General features: G+C 50.8%; 1 protein-coding gene across 2 annotated transcripts in view; it reads right to left on the bottom strand.

The window, feature by feature from the left end:
• LOC147105912 (histone-lysine N-methyltransferase SUV39H2-like) overlaps positions 1-11261 on the bottom strand; it is a 36467-nt gene extending 25206 nt beyond the window's left edge. For both annotated transcript variants that reach the window (XM_086010826.1, XM_086010827.1), the window contains exon 1: positions 11156-11261. In XM_086010826.1, the coding sequence (XP_085866952.1) occupies positions 11156-11189 (34 nt within the window). In that variant the 5' untranslated portion in view covers positions 11190-11261. The remainder of the gene's footprint in view (positions 1-11155) is intronic.
• Positions 11262-17774: the final 6513 nt, after the last annotated feature.

Below are 17774 nucleotides of genomic sequence, written 5' to 3'. Positions count from 1 at the left end.
AGGGAATTGTAGATGGAAACTCAAGCCGTGCCTCATTGGAACACCAGCATACTATGACTTTTGAATTTTATAAATGTAATTACTAAACTTCAAATATATCATGGCAGTATATACAGTCACCAAGTAACTAACACCATTTGAAGCCTGAGTGAGCTACACCACACAATCCATCGCATTACGTAGGTCAAGGATCCATAAACAGCAGTAGGATGTAACCAGTTCACCGAATATTGCATTTCAGAAATGGTACACACAATCTGCTGTCCCATGATTATGCAAGACATCATTCACCTCTCTTCATGGGTACTGAACAGCCAACCAACTGGACCAGCCACATAAATACTGTGGCTACAAGAGCAGGTCAGAGGCTGGGTATTCTGCGGCGAGTGTCTCACCTCCTGACTCCCCAAAGCCTTTCCATCATCTACAAGGCACAAGTGAGGAGTTTGATGGAATACTCTCCACTTGCCCGGATGAGTGCAGCTCCAACAACACTCAAGAAGCTCGACACCATCCAGGACAAAGCAGCCCGCTTGATTGGCACCCCATCCACCACCTTAAACATTCACTCCCTCCACCACCGGCGCACTGTGGCTGCAGTGTGTACCATCTACAAGATGCACTGCAGCAACTCGCCAAGGTTTCTTCGGCAGCACCTCCCAAACCCGCGACCTCTTCCACCTAGAAGGACAAGGGCAGCAGGCGCATGGGAACACCATCACCTCCAAATTCCCCTCCAAGTCACACACCATCCTGACTTGGAAATATATTGGCCGTTCCTTCATCATCATCACTGGGGCAAAATCCTGGAACTCCCTCCCTAACAGCACTGTGGGAGCACCTTCACCACACGGACTGCAGCGGTTCAAGAAGGTGGCTCACCACCACCTTCTCAAGGGGCAATTAGGGATGGGCAATAAATGCTGGCCTTGCCAGGGACGCCCACATCCCAGGAACGAATTTAAAAAAAACAGCCCAAAATGAACTTCTATATTCAGGCACATCAATAACTAAGCTTGTGAAAACGTCTTGTGCTTTGGTGTTAGGCTGTCGACTGTAAGCACCCAGTATGCTCTCAGTCAATGACATTCTGTATAATATAGCAAATGGAATCTGCAGATCTGATGGGAGCGGAGACACACCAGAGTCTCACAAAATGCCACCAGTCTCCACTTGGAATGTAAAGCTGCAGAACCAGATTTCGCTCCTCCGATACCAGCATGCTGGACTGTGGCAGCAGTGTCACGTGCAGTAAACTGGGAGCAGCGGAGGAACACACCGTTCAAGCATTTCAGGTGGAGTCCTGTCTTCCAGGACCAAGTTAGACATCATAAAAAGTCCCCAAAGTAAATCGAGTTCAAATGTACAGGGTTCAGATCTGCATTTTTTGTTGTTGCACACTTAAGATCTAGTGGGAGCATTTAACAACGAATGTGCTGGTTAGGAGACCATATCTTCAAATTAAAAAGTGGTGCTTTTACTTCCAGCCATTGTAGGATTAGTATTGAAGGCAAGGATATTTTTTTTTTTTTTTTTTTTTTAAAAAGTAAAATATAGCCACTGTTTCCAGAGAGTCAAGTGTCTTACTAGACACATTACCATGTTTGGATACAGAGAAATAGGCAATGACAGCAATGTTCCCCCTAAGGTGCGTGGCCGCGCACCAATCACGAGGTCCCTCACAGGTGGCTCACCATCTCTCCGCTGTGGCGCATGCCTGGCCACGCAGAAAATTTAAAGGGCCCGCGCAGGGAAAAGTAAAGTTGGAGGGAACATTGAATGACAGCCTTTGAAAATTCAGTATAGGAGACCATTCAGCCCAGTGCGCCAGCACAGGATCTAGCTCTACATTTGTGCTATATACCCCTGTACTCTAATCCAATTTCTGATTACCCATTCAAAGTTACACTTTGCATAGAATTACATGGAATATAATTACAGAAACAGGCCATTCGGCCCAACCAGTCCATGCCGGTGCTTATGCTCCACTCGAGCCTCCTCCCGTATTTTCTCATCTAACTCTTATCAGTATAACCCTCTATTCCCTTCTCCCTCATGTGCTTATCTAGCCTCCCCTTAAATGCATCGATACTATTCGCCTCAACCACTCCCTGTGGTAGCGAGTTCCACATTCTCACCACTCTCTGGGTAAAGAAGTTTCTTCCGAATTCCCTATTGGATTTCTTGGTGACTATCTTATATTGATGGCCTCTGGTTATGCTCTTCCCCACAAGTGGAAACATTCTCTGTATCCACTCTATCAAAACCTTTTATAATTTTAAAGACCTCTATTAGGTCACCCCTCCGCCTTCTCTTTTCAAGAGAAAAAAAGAGACCCAGCCTGTTCATCCTTTCCCGATATGTACACCCTCGCATTTCTGGTATCATCCTTGTAAATCTTCCCTGCACCCTCTCCAGTGCCTCTATATCCTTTATATATGGCGACCAGAACTGTGCGCAGTACTCCAAGTGTGGTCTAACCAAGGTTCCTTCCCCCTAATCCACGTGTATTAGGATTAGTAATACGATGGCACAAATGACAAAGGCCTAAAGCAGGGAAGTCCAAGCGTTTGTCTTGGAGAGTTACTTAGTGCGTACCATGGATCCTCATGGGCCCCACATATTCGTTAAATCTATGTTCCCAATAATGTGGACAGATATAATAGCAAAATACTGCGGATGCTGGAAATCTGAAATAACAACAGAAAATGTTGGAAATACTCAGCAGGCCAGGCAGCCTCCCTGGAGAGAGAAACAGAGTTAATGTTTCAGGTCTGGGGCCCTTCAGTTGCCGATACAAAACAGATCTCGTGCGGAGATTAGGTACTTATCCACCAATAAGACAATGGCACCAAGAACAGATCGTTCCAAAACTCCAGAACCACAAAATGCAAACCAACCAGCAAACAGGAAGTGCAAGTGCAAATAGGATTTACACTTGGGCTTCAGGACTGGGTTTCCAGGGCTCAGAGGCTGCACATGTCCCCAAGGGCGCAAGATGGACATCCTGTATAAAAGGACATTACAGGAAACTTTGTGATATCCGGCACCGACGGGACCGAGCTGTTGCCGATCTATCAAAACTGCCGGACATACAAAGTTAACGTTGAAGCATACGGAGGTTTTCATCTTCGTATCTGACAACAAACACTGTTGCTTAGCAACAGCTTGTAAACAGTCAGCCCGTACCTTGGAAGTGTCTCTGTAACTTAGCAACAGCTTCAGAGAGACTTTCCAGAGCCCGACTGTTGAAAACAAAGCCACGAGAAGAAAAAAAACCGAACAAAACGGCTCCTGATTTCTGCCGGTAGATCGAGGTTCCCGGACATACAACCTCCAGATAAACCAAAGTTTCCTGTACCAAGGTAGCTTTCACTGTCCTTGTATTTACCTCCGCCTAGTTATTGCTCTTCTCCCCCTCTCCAGCCAACTGCTTGGCAGCAGCAACAACAACAGCTTGTATTTATACAGCGCAGGGATCTCGGAGGGTTGTGGGGCTGGAGAAACACATCAAAAACAGGAAATTGGTAAAGAAAATTAAGATGCGAACCTCAATCTCTTTCTTTTTCATATAAGTATTTTGTTCATACGCTGGCATTACTGGCACTGGCTCAAAGGAGGGAGATACTGAAGATCACAGTTAGGCAGCTGAAACCTCAGTAGAGTTACTGGTAAACCCAAGGATGATTCAGCATGACCTGTAGATGTTAAATCAGTCCCCTTAGTGTCAGGGGCAGTACCTCCAAATGAGACAAACAAAAGAGAACGGAAAACATGAGGTGGTTACTTATAATCCTTTGCAACTGACTTTTAAAAGACTCTCGGTTCTCCCTCTTCAAATCAGCTTTGCAGACTCCAATTACCAACTGCTGAAAATCTTTCCACTGAAGTTGGACGCTTTCAACTTCTTCCGATGCAAACCTGGATTATTTTTTATATAAATAGACATTAGCAAAATGTTTTTGGCAGTAACTATGCTAAATAATGGCCTGGACACCAGGAGAACTCCCTACTCTTCAAATAATGCTGTGGGATCTTTAACAGGCACCTGAACCGGTAGATATGACGGCCCCTTAATGTCTTACTCAAAAATAAGAGAGTTTGCGGTGCCAGATTACAGATCACAGCACAAGTTCACTTTGGGTTTTCGAGTCTTTCTTGCTCATTTAACACTAACAGAGGAAAGGTATATGTTTAGTCATGTACTCAAGTTTTATCACCTATTCTTTCTTAAAACACAGGATACAAAGATCCTCCAGCAAACATTGGGAAGACCGAAGCCATGGCCTTCAGCCCACGCCACAAACTCCGTTCCCTTACCACTGACACTACCTCCCTCCCCAGCCAGCGTCTCAGGCTGAACCAGACTATTCACAACCGCATTGTCCGATTTAGCCTGAGCCACGCTTCCAAACCCACATCCTGTCCGTCACAAAGGCCGCCCAAGTCTAGCTCCACGACATCGTCCACCTCAACCTATTTCCCACTAAAACCCTCACCCGTGCCTTTGTCACCTCCCGACTCAACTATTTTCATGCTGCCCTGTCCAGCCTCCCACTCTCCATCTTCCATAAACTTCCAAGATCCAAAACTCTGCTGCCCGTGTCCTAGTCTGCACAAAGTGTAGCCCGCCCATCACTCCTGACCTACACTGGCTTCCAGTCCCCCAACATCTCAAATTACAATTCTCATCCTTGTTAGAATTACACCAACAACTTGTCTTTATATCGCGCCTTTAACGTAGCAAAACATCCCAAGGCGCTTCACAGGAGTGTTATCAAACAAACCAAGGCCTCACCCCACCCTATTTCTAACTTTGTCTAACACTAAAAGCTCACCCATGAAGTCTCCATTCCTCGAACTCTTGTACATCCCTCCCCCCACCCTATCCCACCCCTGGTAGCCGTGCCTTCAGCCACCTCGGACCCACGGCCTGGCATTCCCTCCCCCAAACTCTCTGCCTCCCTTTTCTCCTCAAAACCCACCAGTTTGACCAAGCTTTTGGCCACCCCTACGAATATCTCCTTGGCATCTATTTTTCTGTGAAGCATCTGTTCTATGTTAAAAAGCTGCAATATAAATGCAAGTTGTGTGATGATACGTTACGTTTGAAAGGCATGACATGCTGGATGCAATACTTTTAAATATAAAAGATACATACACGCACACGCACGGTGGTAGAAGTTTGGAACTCTCTTCTGCAAATGGCAATTAATGCTGGATCAATTGTTAACTTTAAATCGGAGATTGATAGATTTTTGTTAACCAAAGGTATTAAGGGATATGGGCCAAAGGCGGGCATATGGAGTTAGGTCACAGATCAGCCATGATCTCACTGAATGGCGGAACAGGCTCGAGGGGCTGCATGGCCTCCTCCTGCTCCGACTGGACTCTTAGCCATGGCAGCACCATATTGTTAAGTTCTAAACATAAATTACGTGTGAACTTAAATTAAGCAAGATAGTACTTGTCTACGCTATAACCACAAGGCCTCACTACTCCTGCCCCAGAGGGCAAAACTCGTCGTAATTTTACGAGTGAAACCCGACATAAAAGCAAATAGCTCGTTATGCAGCACAGCAGCTCGACAACACTTCCTGCACAGGCTGCATTTTCATTACGGCGCCTTTTTTTTTTAATTTAAAAAAAGGCGGAACAAAGCAAGCAGAAGAATTGTTCACAGGGCCTTAAAACTGAAACTAAAAAAGTTACAGCGCTGCAAGCTCTCCACAAACCAAAGGTGCAGATGAAAATAGTTTCTACAAGAGAGTAAACTGCTCATTGCTTGTAGGGGGGGTTTAGCCTCCCCTTTAACAAGTGTTTAAACTTAGTTACTAACCTTCCCTTTAAAATAATTATATATAGAGAGTGAAGTTGAAACAGGAACTGCAGGAGGTTGCAGCCTGCATGCCTGAGCCTCTGATGGTGCAGTAGGGATGTTTAAAAATCACACCTAAAGCTGGAGCATCCCTGCAACTTGCGAGCCACAGCTAGGATTACATCGGATATACAGCAGAGAAACAGGCCATTCGGCCCAACCAGTCCATGCCGGTGTTTATGCTCCACTCGAGCCGCCTCCCGACTTTCCTCATCTAACTCTGTCAGCGTAACCCTCTATTCCCTTCTCCCTGATATGCTTATCTAGTCTCCCCTTAAATGCGTCAGGATCCCTCCAACTCCTGCAATCCGGCGCTGGGATCCCTAGAACTCCTGCAATCCGGAGCCAGGATCCCTCCAACTCCTGCAATCCGGAGCCAGGATCCCTCCAACTCCTGCAATCCGGAGCCAGGATCCCTCCAACTCCTGCAATCCGGAGCCAGGATCCCTGGAACTCCAGCAATCCAGAGCTGGGATCCCTCCAACTCCTGCAATCCATAAGAACATAAGAAACAGAAGCAGGAGTCGGCCATTCGGCCCCTCGAGCCTGCTCCGCCATTCAATAAGATCATGGCTGATCCAATCTTGGCCTCAACACCACTTTCCCGCTCTCTCCCCAGACCCCTCGACTCCCCTGTAGTTCAAATGTCTGTCAATCTCCGCCTTGAATATATTCACTGACTCCGCCTCCACAGCTCTCTGGGGTAGAGAATTCCAAAGATTCACGACCCTCGAGAAGAAATTCCTTCTCATCTCCATCTTAAATGGGCGACCCCTTATTCTGAAACTATGCCCCCTAGTTCTAGATTCCCCCACGAGGGGAAACATCCTCTCAGCAGGCACTGGAGAGGGTGCAGAGAAGATTTACAAGGATGATACCAGAAATGTGAGGGTATACCTATCAGGAAAGGATGAACAGGCTGGGTCTCTCTTCTCTTGAAAAAAGGCCGAGGGGTGACCTAATAGAGGCCTTTAAAATTATGAAGAGTTTTGATAGAGTGGATACAGAGAGAATGTTTCCACTTGTGGGGAAGAGCAAAACTAGAGGCCATCAATATAAGATGGTCACTAATAAATCCAATAGGGAATTCAGAAGAAACTTCTTTACCCAGAGAGTGGTGAGAATGTGGAACTCGCTGCCACGGAGTGGTTGAAGTGAATAGTATCGATGCATTTAAGGGGAGGCTGGATAAGCACATGAGGGAGAAGGGAATAGAGGGTTACGCTGATAGTTAGATGAGGAAAGATGGGAGGAGGCTCGAGTGGAGCATAAATGCCGGCATGGACTGGTTGGGCCGAATGGCCTGTTTCCATGCCGTATATCCGATGTAAGATGTAATCGACCCTGTCAATCCCCCTCAAAATCTTATACGTTTCAATCAGGTCACCTCTCATTCTTCTAAATTCCAATGAGTATAGGCCCAACCTGCTGAACCTTCGGTCATATGTCAACCCCTTCATTCCAGGAATCAACCTCGTGAACCTTCTCTGAACTGCCTCCATTGCAAGTATATCCTTCCTTAAATATGGAGACCAAAACTGTACGCAGTACTCCAGGCGAGGTCTCACCAGCGCCCTGTAAAGTTGCATCAAAACTTCCCGACTTTTATACTCCATACCCCTTGAAATAAAGGCCAACATTCCATTAGCCTTTCCAATCACTTGCTGTACCTGCATACTAATTTTTTGTGTTTCATGTACTCGGACCCCCAGATCCCTTTGTACCGCAGCATTCTGTAGTCTCATGCCATTTAAATAATAATTTGCTTTTTCATTCTGCCTTCCAAAGTGGATAACCTCACATTTTCCCACATTGTACTTCATCTGCCAAATTTTTGCCCACTCACTTAACTTATCTACATCCCTTTGCAAACTCTGTGTCCTCCTCACAACTTGCTAACCCACCTATCTTTGTATCATCAGCAAATGTGGCAATACTACACACTCGGTCCCTTCATCCAAGTCATTAATATAGATTGTAAATAGTTGAGGCCCCAGCACTGATCCCTGTGGCACCCCACTAGTTACAGTTTCCCAACCGGAAAATTACCCATTTATCCCGACTCTCTGTTTTCTGTTAGTTACCCAATCCTCTATCCATGCTAATATATTACCCCCAACCCCGTGAGCTCTTATCTTGTGCAGTAAACTTTTATGTGGCACCTTATCGAATGCCTTCTGGAAATCCAAATACACCACATCTACTAGATCCCTGGAACTCCCGCAATCCGGAGCCAGGCTCCCTGGAACTCCCGCAATCCGGAGCCAGGCTCCCTGGAACTCCCGCAATCCGGAGCCAGGCTCCCTGGAACTCCCGCAATCCGGAGCCAGGCTCCCTGGAACTCCCGCAATCCGGAGCCAGGCTCCCTGGAACTCCCGCAATCCGGAGCCAGGCTCCCTGGAACTCCCGCAATCCGGAGCCAGGCTCCCTGGAACTCCCGCAATCCGGAGCCAGGCTCCCTGGAACTCCCGCAATCCGGAGCCAGGCTCCCTGGAACTCCCGCAATCCGGAGCCAGGCTCCCTGGAACTCCCGCAATCCGGAGCCAGGCTCCCTGGAACTCCCGCAACCCGGAGCCAGGCTCCCTGGAACTCCCGCAACCCGGAGCCAGGCTCCCTGGAACTCCCGCAACCCGGAGCCAGGCTCCCTGGAACCCCCGCAACCCGGAGCCAGGATCCCGGGAACTCCCGCAATCCGGAGCCAGGGTCCCGGGAACTCTTCCCGGAAACTACTACAATCCGGAGCCGGGAACGCCTGCAATCCAGAGCCGGGTCCCAGGAACTCCTACAATCCGGAGCCGGGAACTCCTGCAATCCGGAGCCGGGTCCCGGGAACTCCAACAATCCGGAGCCGGGTCCCGGGAACTCCTACAATCCGGAGCGAGGGTCCCGGGAACTCCTACAATCCGGAGCGAGGGTCCCGGGAACTCCTACAATCCGGAGCGAGGGTCCCGGGAACTCCTACAATCCGGAGCGAGGGTCCCGGGAACTCCTACAATCCGGAGCGAGGGTCCCGGGAACTCCTACAATCCGGAGCGAGGGTCCCGGGAACTCCTACAATCCGGAGCGAGGGTCCCGGGAACTCCTACAATCCGGAGCGAGGGTCCCGGGAACTCCTACAATCCGGAGCGAGGGTCCCGGGAACTCCTACAATCCGGAGCGAGGGTCCCGGGAACTCCTACAATCCGGAGCGAGGGTCCCGGGAACTCCTACAATCCGGAGCGAGGGTCCCGGGAACTCCTACAATCCGGAGCGAGGGTCCCGGGAACTCCTACAATCCGGAGCGAGGGTCCCGGGAACTCCTACAATCCGGAGCGAGGGTCCCGGGAACTCCTACAATCCGGAGCGAGGGTCCCGGGAACTCCTACAATCCGGAGCGAGGGTCCCGGGAACTCCTACAATCCGGAGCGAGGGTCCCGGGAACTCCTACAATCCGGAGCGAGGGTCCCGGGAACTCCTACAATCCGGAGCGAGGGTCCCGGGAACTCCTACAATCCGGAGCGAGGGTCCCGGGAACTCCTACAATCCGGAGCGAGGGTCCCGGGAACTCCTACAATCCGGAGCGAGGGTCCCGGGAACTCCTACAATCCGGAGCGAGGGTCCCGGGAACTCCTACAATCCGGAGCGAGGGTCCCGGGAACTCCTACAATCCGGAGCGAGGGTCCCGGGAACTCCTACAATCCGGAGCGAGGGTCCCGGGAACTCCTACAATCCGGAGCGAGGGTCCCGGGAACTCCTACAATCCGGAGCGAGGGTCCCGGGAACTCCTACAATCCGGAGCGAGGGTCCCGGGAACTCCTACAATCCGGAGCGAGGGTCCCGGGAACTCCTACAATCCGGAGCGAGGGTCCCGGGAACTCCTACAATCCGGAGCGAGGGTCCCGGGAACTCCTACAATCCGGAGCGAGGGTCCCGGGAACTCCTACAATCCGGAGCGAGGGTCCCGGGAACTCCTACAATCCGGAGCGAGGGTCCCGGGAACTCCTACAATCCGGAGCGAGGGTCCCGGGAACTCCTACAATCCGGAGCGAGGGTCCCGGGAACTCCTACAATCCGGAGCGAGGGTCCCGGGAACTCCTACAATCCGGAGCGAGGGTCCCGGGAACTCCTACAATCCGGAGCGAGGGTCCCGGGAACTCCTACAATCCGGAGCGAGGGTCCCGGGAACTCCTACAATCCGGAGCGAGGGTCCCGGGAACTCCTACAATCCGGAGCGAGGGTCCCGGGAACTCCTACAATCCGGAGCGAGGGTCCCGGGAACTCCTACAATCCGGAGCGAGGGTCCCGGGAACTCCTACAATCCGGAGCGAGGGTCCCGGGAACTCCTACAATCCGGAGCGAGGGTCCCGGGAACTCCTACAATCCGGAGTGAGGGTCCCGGGAACTCCTACAATCCGGAGCGAGGGTCCCGGGAACTCCTACAATCCGGAGCGAGGGTCCCGGGAACTCCTACAATCCGGAGCGAGGGTCCCGGGAACTCCTACAATCCGGAGCGAGGGTCCCGGGAACTCCTACAATCCGGAGCGAGGGTCCCGGGAACTCCTACAATCCGGAGCGAGGGTCCCGGGAACTCCTACAATCCGGAGCGAGGGTCCCGGGAACTCCTACAATCCGGAGCGAGGGTCCCGGGAACTCCTACAATCCGGAGCGAGGGTCCCGGGAACTCCTGCAATCCGGAGCCGGGTCCCGGGAACTCCTGCAATCCGGAGCCGGGTCCCGGGAACTCCTGCAATCCGGAGCGAGGGTCCCGGGAACTCCTGCAATCCGGAGCGAGGGTCCCGGGAACTCCTGCAATCCGGAGCCGGGTCCCGGGAACTCCTGCAATCCGGAGCCGGGTCCCGGGAACTCCTGCAATCCGGAGCGAGGGTCCCGGGAACTCCTGCAATCCGGAGCGAGGGTCCCGGGAACTCCTGCAATCCGGAGCGAGGGTCCCGGGAACTCCTGCAATCCGGAGCGAGGGTCCCGGGAACTCCTGCAATCCGGAGCCGGGTCCCGGGAACTCCTGCAATCCGGAGCCGGGTCCCGGGAACTCCTGCAATCCGGAGCTCGAGTCCCGGGAACTCCTGCAATCCGGAGCTCGAGTCCCGGGAACTCCTGCAATCCGGAGCTCGAGTCCCGGGAACTCCTGCAATCCGGAGCCGGATCGGCCGCTCTGCAAACCCGCCCCGCTCCCCGCTGCCACCAAAAAAAAAGCAGAAAATGGACAATGCAACCAAACCAATGCAGACTGCTGCTAATTGCAGCGACCCTGCCGCCCCGCACCGACCAGCCGATACTCACTGCCTCGGGTTTCAGCCATCTTGGACTTCCCCATTCAAACATGGTGGCGGGCAAAGACGCGGCATTAAAAGCCCCAAGCTCCTCCCTCCCTTTAAAGAGATTGGGACAAAGACTTCAACATCTCAAACAAGGCGGCCCAGGCTGCTGCTGCTGCCTGACCCGCGGGCCTGGGCTATATATATATATTTTTTTGCAGCTCTAACTTCTTTTGTGTCTCTGGGTCTGGCTGGGCTTTGCTGTTTCTCCCCCCCCCCTCCTCCTCTGCAATAAACGCTGCGATCTTGTTTTCCTCTCGGGTTATGCTTCCTCTGCATTTCTCACTGGTCAGCTTGAAACTGCACGTAAAAAAAAAGTGCAACGTTATTTAAACAAGGAGCAGGAAAAAAAATGTTTAAAAAAAAAGCACACAAGCAGGTTCACCTTTCAACTGCAAAGCCTTGGTCAAAAACGTGTCCAGCTTCCAATTCTGTACCCACAACATTAGCCCCTTTGTGTGCCCGCTGTGGCTCATTTGGTGGCACCGCCTCTGACTCAGAAAGGTTGTGGGTCCAAGACTGACACTCCCAGGGCATTGCTGAGGGAGGGCTTTCGGATGAGATGTTAAAACCGAGGCCCCGTCTGCTCTCTCAGGTGGCCATAAAAGAGCCCATGGCCGCTATTTCGAAGAAGAGCAGCGGCGTTCTCCCCGGTGTCCTGAGGTCAATATTTATCCCTCAACCAACATAACAAAAACAAATGATCTGGTCATTATCACATTGCTGTTTGTGGGAGCTTGCTGTGTGCAAATTGGTTGTTGCATTTCCCACATTACAACAGTGACTGCACTTCTAAAGTAATTAATAGGGTGTAAAGCGCTTTGGGTCGTCTGAAGGTCATGAAAGGCGCTCTATTTTCAGCTGCCCTCTGGCTTGCTGTGTATGTCAAACATTCTCAGTTCTAGTTAAAAAAAAGTGGATTCTACTTCCCTGTACACCGTCTTAAAATCACAGCAAGTTAGCTTTTATCTAGTACGATAGCAAAACACTGCAGATGCTGGAAATCCCAGTCTTGACAAAGGGTTTGACCCGAAACGTTGACTCTATTTTCTCTCCACGGATGTTGCCTGGCCTGCTGAGTTTGTCCAGCATTTTCTGTTGTTATTTTAGCTTTTTATCTATATTGTTGGAAAATAACACTTGTATGTTTTTATTTTTTATCTCTCTTTATTACTTTCCTTTCAAAGAGGTGTCAGCCGTGGCTCAGTGGGCAGCACTCTCACCTCTGAGTCAGAAGGTTGTGGGTTCAAGTCCCACTCCAGAGATTTGAGTACAAAGATCTACAAGATGCACTGCAGCAACTCGCCAAGGCTTCTTCGACATCACCTCCCAAACCCACGACCTCTACCACTTGGCAGGTCGAGGGCGCATGGGAACACCATCACCTCCAAGTTCCCCTCCAAGTCACACTATCCTGACTTAGAAATATATTGGCTGTTATTCATCGTTGCTGGGTCAAAATCCTGGAACTCCCTACCAGCACTGTGGGAGCACCTTCACCACACGGACTGCAGCGGTTCAAGAAGGCGGCTCACCACCACCTTCCCGAGGGCAACTAGGGATGGGCAATAAATGCTGGGCTTTCTAGCGATGCCCAAACTCAGAGAATGAATAAAAAAAGCAAACATGGTCTAGGTTGAGGAGGGTAGGAGAGAGGGTCGATATGTGTCTGAAGCCCGAGTCACCGTGCAGGAATTTAAAGATGTAGCAAGGTAATATTATTCACGACTAGCTGTTACATTTAATTCTATCTACATTTCTGTATAAAGTATGTGCACCGTTACAGTATGGATGGTGTACAATGTGTGCTTTTCATTGAAATTATCCCTGTATTTTCTGGAAAAAAAATTAAATGCATATTTTAAATGAACCACGATATTTGTTCATGGAAGCATGCCAGCTGCTGCTGTTTTGCTATGACACCTTTCTCTGGCAATTATTCAACCCACGGACAACATTTTCCTACTTTATCTCCAGCAGGGCAAAAATAATCATGGCTAGTGGAATATTTCATCATCTCAGTCTATACTTCTGCCTTTATTCTCCAGTCTAATTCTCAACCAGGTATATATCCCAATCTTTTTTGAAAGGATTGATTGGGACTGCTTCTGCCAGAATCTGTTCCACATATCTGGTACTCTGTCGAGAAAAAAACCAAATTCTTCCAGTCTCTATCTTTGCCTGATGTTTGCTTATTTTAAACCAAATGGTTTGCAGTGCTGTGCTCACAGTCTAAGTCAAATAGTCTATATGCGTAAATATCACCAGTGTCTCTCAGCATTTTCAGACCTGGACATTAATCTCCTCAAGTCTCCTTTTCTCCAGTGGAAATGAGTCCAGCTCTGTGAGTGAGAAGCTTAAAATCCAGAATTGTACTTGTCTCTCTTTGCATCCTCTCCAATGCATCAGAAAGAAATAAAAAGAAAGACTTGCATTTATGTAGCGCACTTCACAACCTCAGGAAGTCCCAAAGCACTTTACAACCAATGAAGTACAGTCACTGTTGTAATATACGGAAACGCGGCAGCCAATTTGGACACAGCAAGCTTCCACAAACAGCAATTAAATAAATGGCCAGATCGTCTGTGTGGTAAACCACTTTTATCGTTCACTATCGTTACACTATGGTTATCACTGTTTATATCGTTACACTATGGTTATCACTGTTTACACTGTTGTATCACTACACAAGGTCACCTCTTGTCACGCTGTTATACCTGGGCTGACCACAGCTGACTCCGCCCATGGCTCCGCCTGCTTGCCCAGGTATAAAGGTGGTCGACTGGCTGGTATTCCTCCTTGTTGGATCCGATCACCCACGAGGGTGGGCTCTGTTATTTAGCCAATAAAAACCTATAGTTACTAACTTAACTCGTCGCTTTTCATGAACTGAATTGATAGGTATATCAATTTTATTGGCTAAATAACAGAGCCCACCCCGGGCCAAACCATAAACCGGTACACCCAGCTGGACGCATACCCCCTTCCCCGCATATCTGATATGGTCAATCAGATTGCACAGTACCGGGTATTCTCTACCATCGACCTTAAGTCGGCCTATCACCAACTCCCTATCCGCCCTGAGGACCGCCAGTATACCGCCTTCGAGGCGAATGGCCGCCTCTACCACTTCCTTAGGGTTCCCTTCGGCGTCACCAACAGGTTCCCGAACTATATACATAGCGACCGGGGCTCATCCTTCATGAGCGAGGAACTTCGCCAGTTCCTACTAGCGAGAGGTATTGCTGCAAGCAGGACCATCAGCTACAACCCCCGAGGGAACGGCCAGGTGGAAAGAGAGAACGCGACTGTCTGGAAGGCCGTTCTCTTAGCCTTAAAGTCTAAGGGCCTCCCAACCTCTCGCTGGCAGGAAGTCCTCCCGGCAGCGCTGCATTCCATCCGGTCACTGCTTTGCACTGCCATTAACGCCACCCCCCATGAACGAATGTTTGTTTTCCCCAGGAAGTCGACTACGGGAACCTCGCTACCAACATGGCTGACTTCTCCGGGGCCCGTCTTGCTGCGAAAGCACGTGAGGGCCCATAAAACGGACCCCCTGGTCGAGAGGGTGGACCTCCTGCACGCCAACCCCCAGTACGCCTATGTGGCATACCCAGACGGGCGGGAGGACACAGTCTCCTTACGAGACCTCGCACCCTCGGGCACCCCTGAGACACCACCGTTACCCCCCACCACCCCCCCAAATCCAGCCCAGGTAGACGGCATGCCGGAACCCCACGAGCCTTCGCTGACCACGCAGACACCAGCATTAACATCGGATACTGCACCACCGCCGCCGCTGCTGCGCCGATCAGAAAGGCTTACGAGGCCTCCGGACAGACTGACATACCCGAACTGGTAGTACACTTCACCCCGCCGGACTCAAATTTAAACAAGGGGTGAATGTGGTAAACCACTTTTATCGTTCACTATCGTTACACTATGGTTATCACTGTTTATATTGTTACACTATGGTTATCACTGTTTACACTGTTGTATCACTACACAAGGTCACCTCTTGTCACGCTGTTATACCTGGGCTGACCACAGCTGACTCCGCCCATGGCTCCGCCTGCTTGCCCAGGTATAAAGGTGGTCGACTGGCTGGTATTCCTCCTTGTTGGATCCGATCACCCACGAGGGTGGGCTCTGTTATTTAGCCAATAAAAACCTATAGTTACTAACTTAACTCGTCGCTTTTCATGAACTGAATTGATAGGTATATCAGTCTGTTTTTAGGTGTTGGTTGAAGGAGAAATGTTGGCCAGGACACCGAGAGAACTCCCCCTGCTCTTCTTCAAACAGCACGAGGGATCTTTTACATCCACCCGAGAGGGCAAACAGTGCCTCGGTTTAATGTCTCATCTGAAAGATGACATCTCCGACAGCATTTACTGCCCATCCCTAATTGCCCTTGAGAAGGTGGTGATGAGCCGCCTTCTTGAACAGCTGCAGTCCGTGTGGTGAAGGTGCTCCCACAGTGCTGTTAGGGAGGGAGTTCCAGGATTTTGACCCAGCGACGATGAAGGAACGTCCGATATATTTCTAAGTCAGGATGGTGTGTGACTTGGAGGGGAACTTGGAGGTGGTGGTGTTCCCATGTACCTGCTGCCCTTGTCCTTCTAGGTGGAAGAGGTAGCAGATTTGGGAGGTGCTGCCGAAGAAGCCTTGGCGAGTTGCTGCAGTGCATCTTGTAGATGGTACACACTGCAGCCACGGTGCGCCGGTGGTGGAGGGAGTGAATGTTTAAGGTGGTGGATGGTGTAGTGTATGTAACTGTTCTACTTTTAAGAGAACTATTGTATGTAACCATCCACCTTTAAGAGAACTATTTTAGGTGTGGCACTACTTTATCCTGGCTGCTGTATACTGTAATACCGACGGTGACCACACCGGTATATAAGTGCTGTGGCAGAATTTATTGGGCAGATTCGCCCTGACCTTCGAATAGTAAAGTCCTGTTAAAGTTACTCTTGTAGTCTGTGTATTACTTCGCTATACAACCCACAGACTTTACAGTGGCGACGAGTTCGATCTTACCCTGCGGCAACAATACTTCTGAAGAAGTAAACGAGCGTCGAGAAGAGGCACCCGCCCTCGTCGTTTTGCTGAGAGAAAACTCGAGTCTGCAGACCAAGGAAGGAGGAAGATTTCAAACACGAAGTCTTCCATCAGCAACAGGCACGGATTGTCCCTTCTGCCACGGTGGTGAGTGAGCCGATCAACACGAGAAGCAGGTCGGCCACGGTGACTGTGAGTAAAGGGAAAATCGAAACAAATAAACGGAGGATAAGGGCGGTGCACTCGACCACGGTCGAGGGGGAAAGGAGCCGGACAGAAGTCGGGCCCAGAGGCGCTGAGACTGGGGCAGCGTGGAGCAGAAGCCACGGTACAAGCGGGCTGGGGAGCGTCGTGAGACGACTAGACTGCGACGGCGAAAAAGGCCGGACAAATACCGCGACCACGAGGCGCTGCGACCGGGATCATAAGGCGCGGGAAGATATAAACATAAATAAGCCACGGAGAACTCAGCCACAGCCGGGGAGGAAAGCACCGGACTGCGAGAAGCTGGGAGGCGCGATTGGGGTGAAAAAGGCCAGACAGTGGCTGAGGCCACGAAGCGCTGCGACCGGATCGTAAGGCGCGGGAAGAGATAAAAATAAATAAACCGCGGAGAACTCAGCCGCAGCCGGGGAGGGAAGCACCGGACTGCGAGAGGGCTGGGAGGCGCGATTGAGAGCCGCGCGAGCGGGAGAGACAGAGCCCGAGCGAGAGCCGCGCGAACGGGAGAGACAGAGCCCGAGAGAGAGCGAGCGAGAGCCGCGCGAGCGGGAGAGACAGAGCCCGAGGAAGACTGAGTGAGATCCAGCCCAGCGGCTGAAACTGTTCGCCGTCAACGGGTTGTACCCAGCACCGGAGAGACAGAGCCCGAGCGAGGGAGACTGAGCGAGATCCAGCCAGCGGCTGAGACCGTTCGCTGTCAACGGGTTGTACCCAGAGCCGGTTGCCCGGCCGAGAGAAGGGAACACGCTGAAGCCGAAGTGCAGGCTGCGAACCCCGAAAGCCAGCGGCCGTCGCCCGAGGGAAAAGCTTACCCCTCCTGCCAGGGGAAGAAAAGCGGGAACCGCCATCTTGAAAGTGGGTGGGGAAAGAAGATAAGCGCGGGAAACCGCGGGAAGCCGCCAGTAGGCGGAGAAAAAGACAGAAGCGGGAACCGCCATTTTGAAAGGGGCGGGGAAAGAAGATAAGCGCGGGGAAACCGCCATCTTGGAAAAAAAAAGAGTTAAAGAAATATTTCGTTGTTGTTTATCAGGGAGGTGAAGATGCCTAAGCGTGGTAACATCAACGATTTTGATTCCGAGGTAAAAGATTGGGCCACGTATGTAGAACGCATTGAGATATATTGTGAGGCCAATAAAATAGAGGATGATGATAAAGCTATAACCTTGCTAAACTCGATGGGGGCGAAGACATACGGGCTATTGAAGCATCTTCTAGCACCAGTTGAACCGACGGATCAAACCTTCGATAATATTGTTGCTGTTCTGAAGGATCACTTGAACCCCACACCGCTGATGTTGGCG

Source organism: Somniosus microcephalus, chromosome 17 (genome assembly GCF_052327205.1).
Source record: "Somniosus microcephalus isolate GS21.2 chromosome 17, FLI_Smic_1.0, whole genome shotgun sequence".
NCBI lineage: Eukaryota > Metazoa > Chordata > Chondrichthyes > Squaliformes > Somniosidae > Somniosus > Somniosus microcephalus.
Note: the sequence above shows the minus strand (reverse complement) of the source record. Positions and strands in the feature narration are given on the sequence as shown.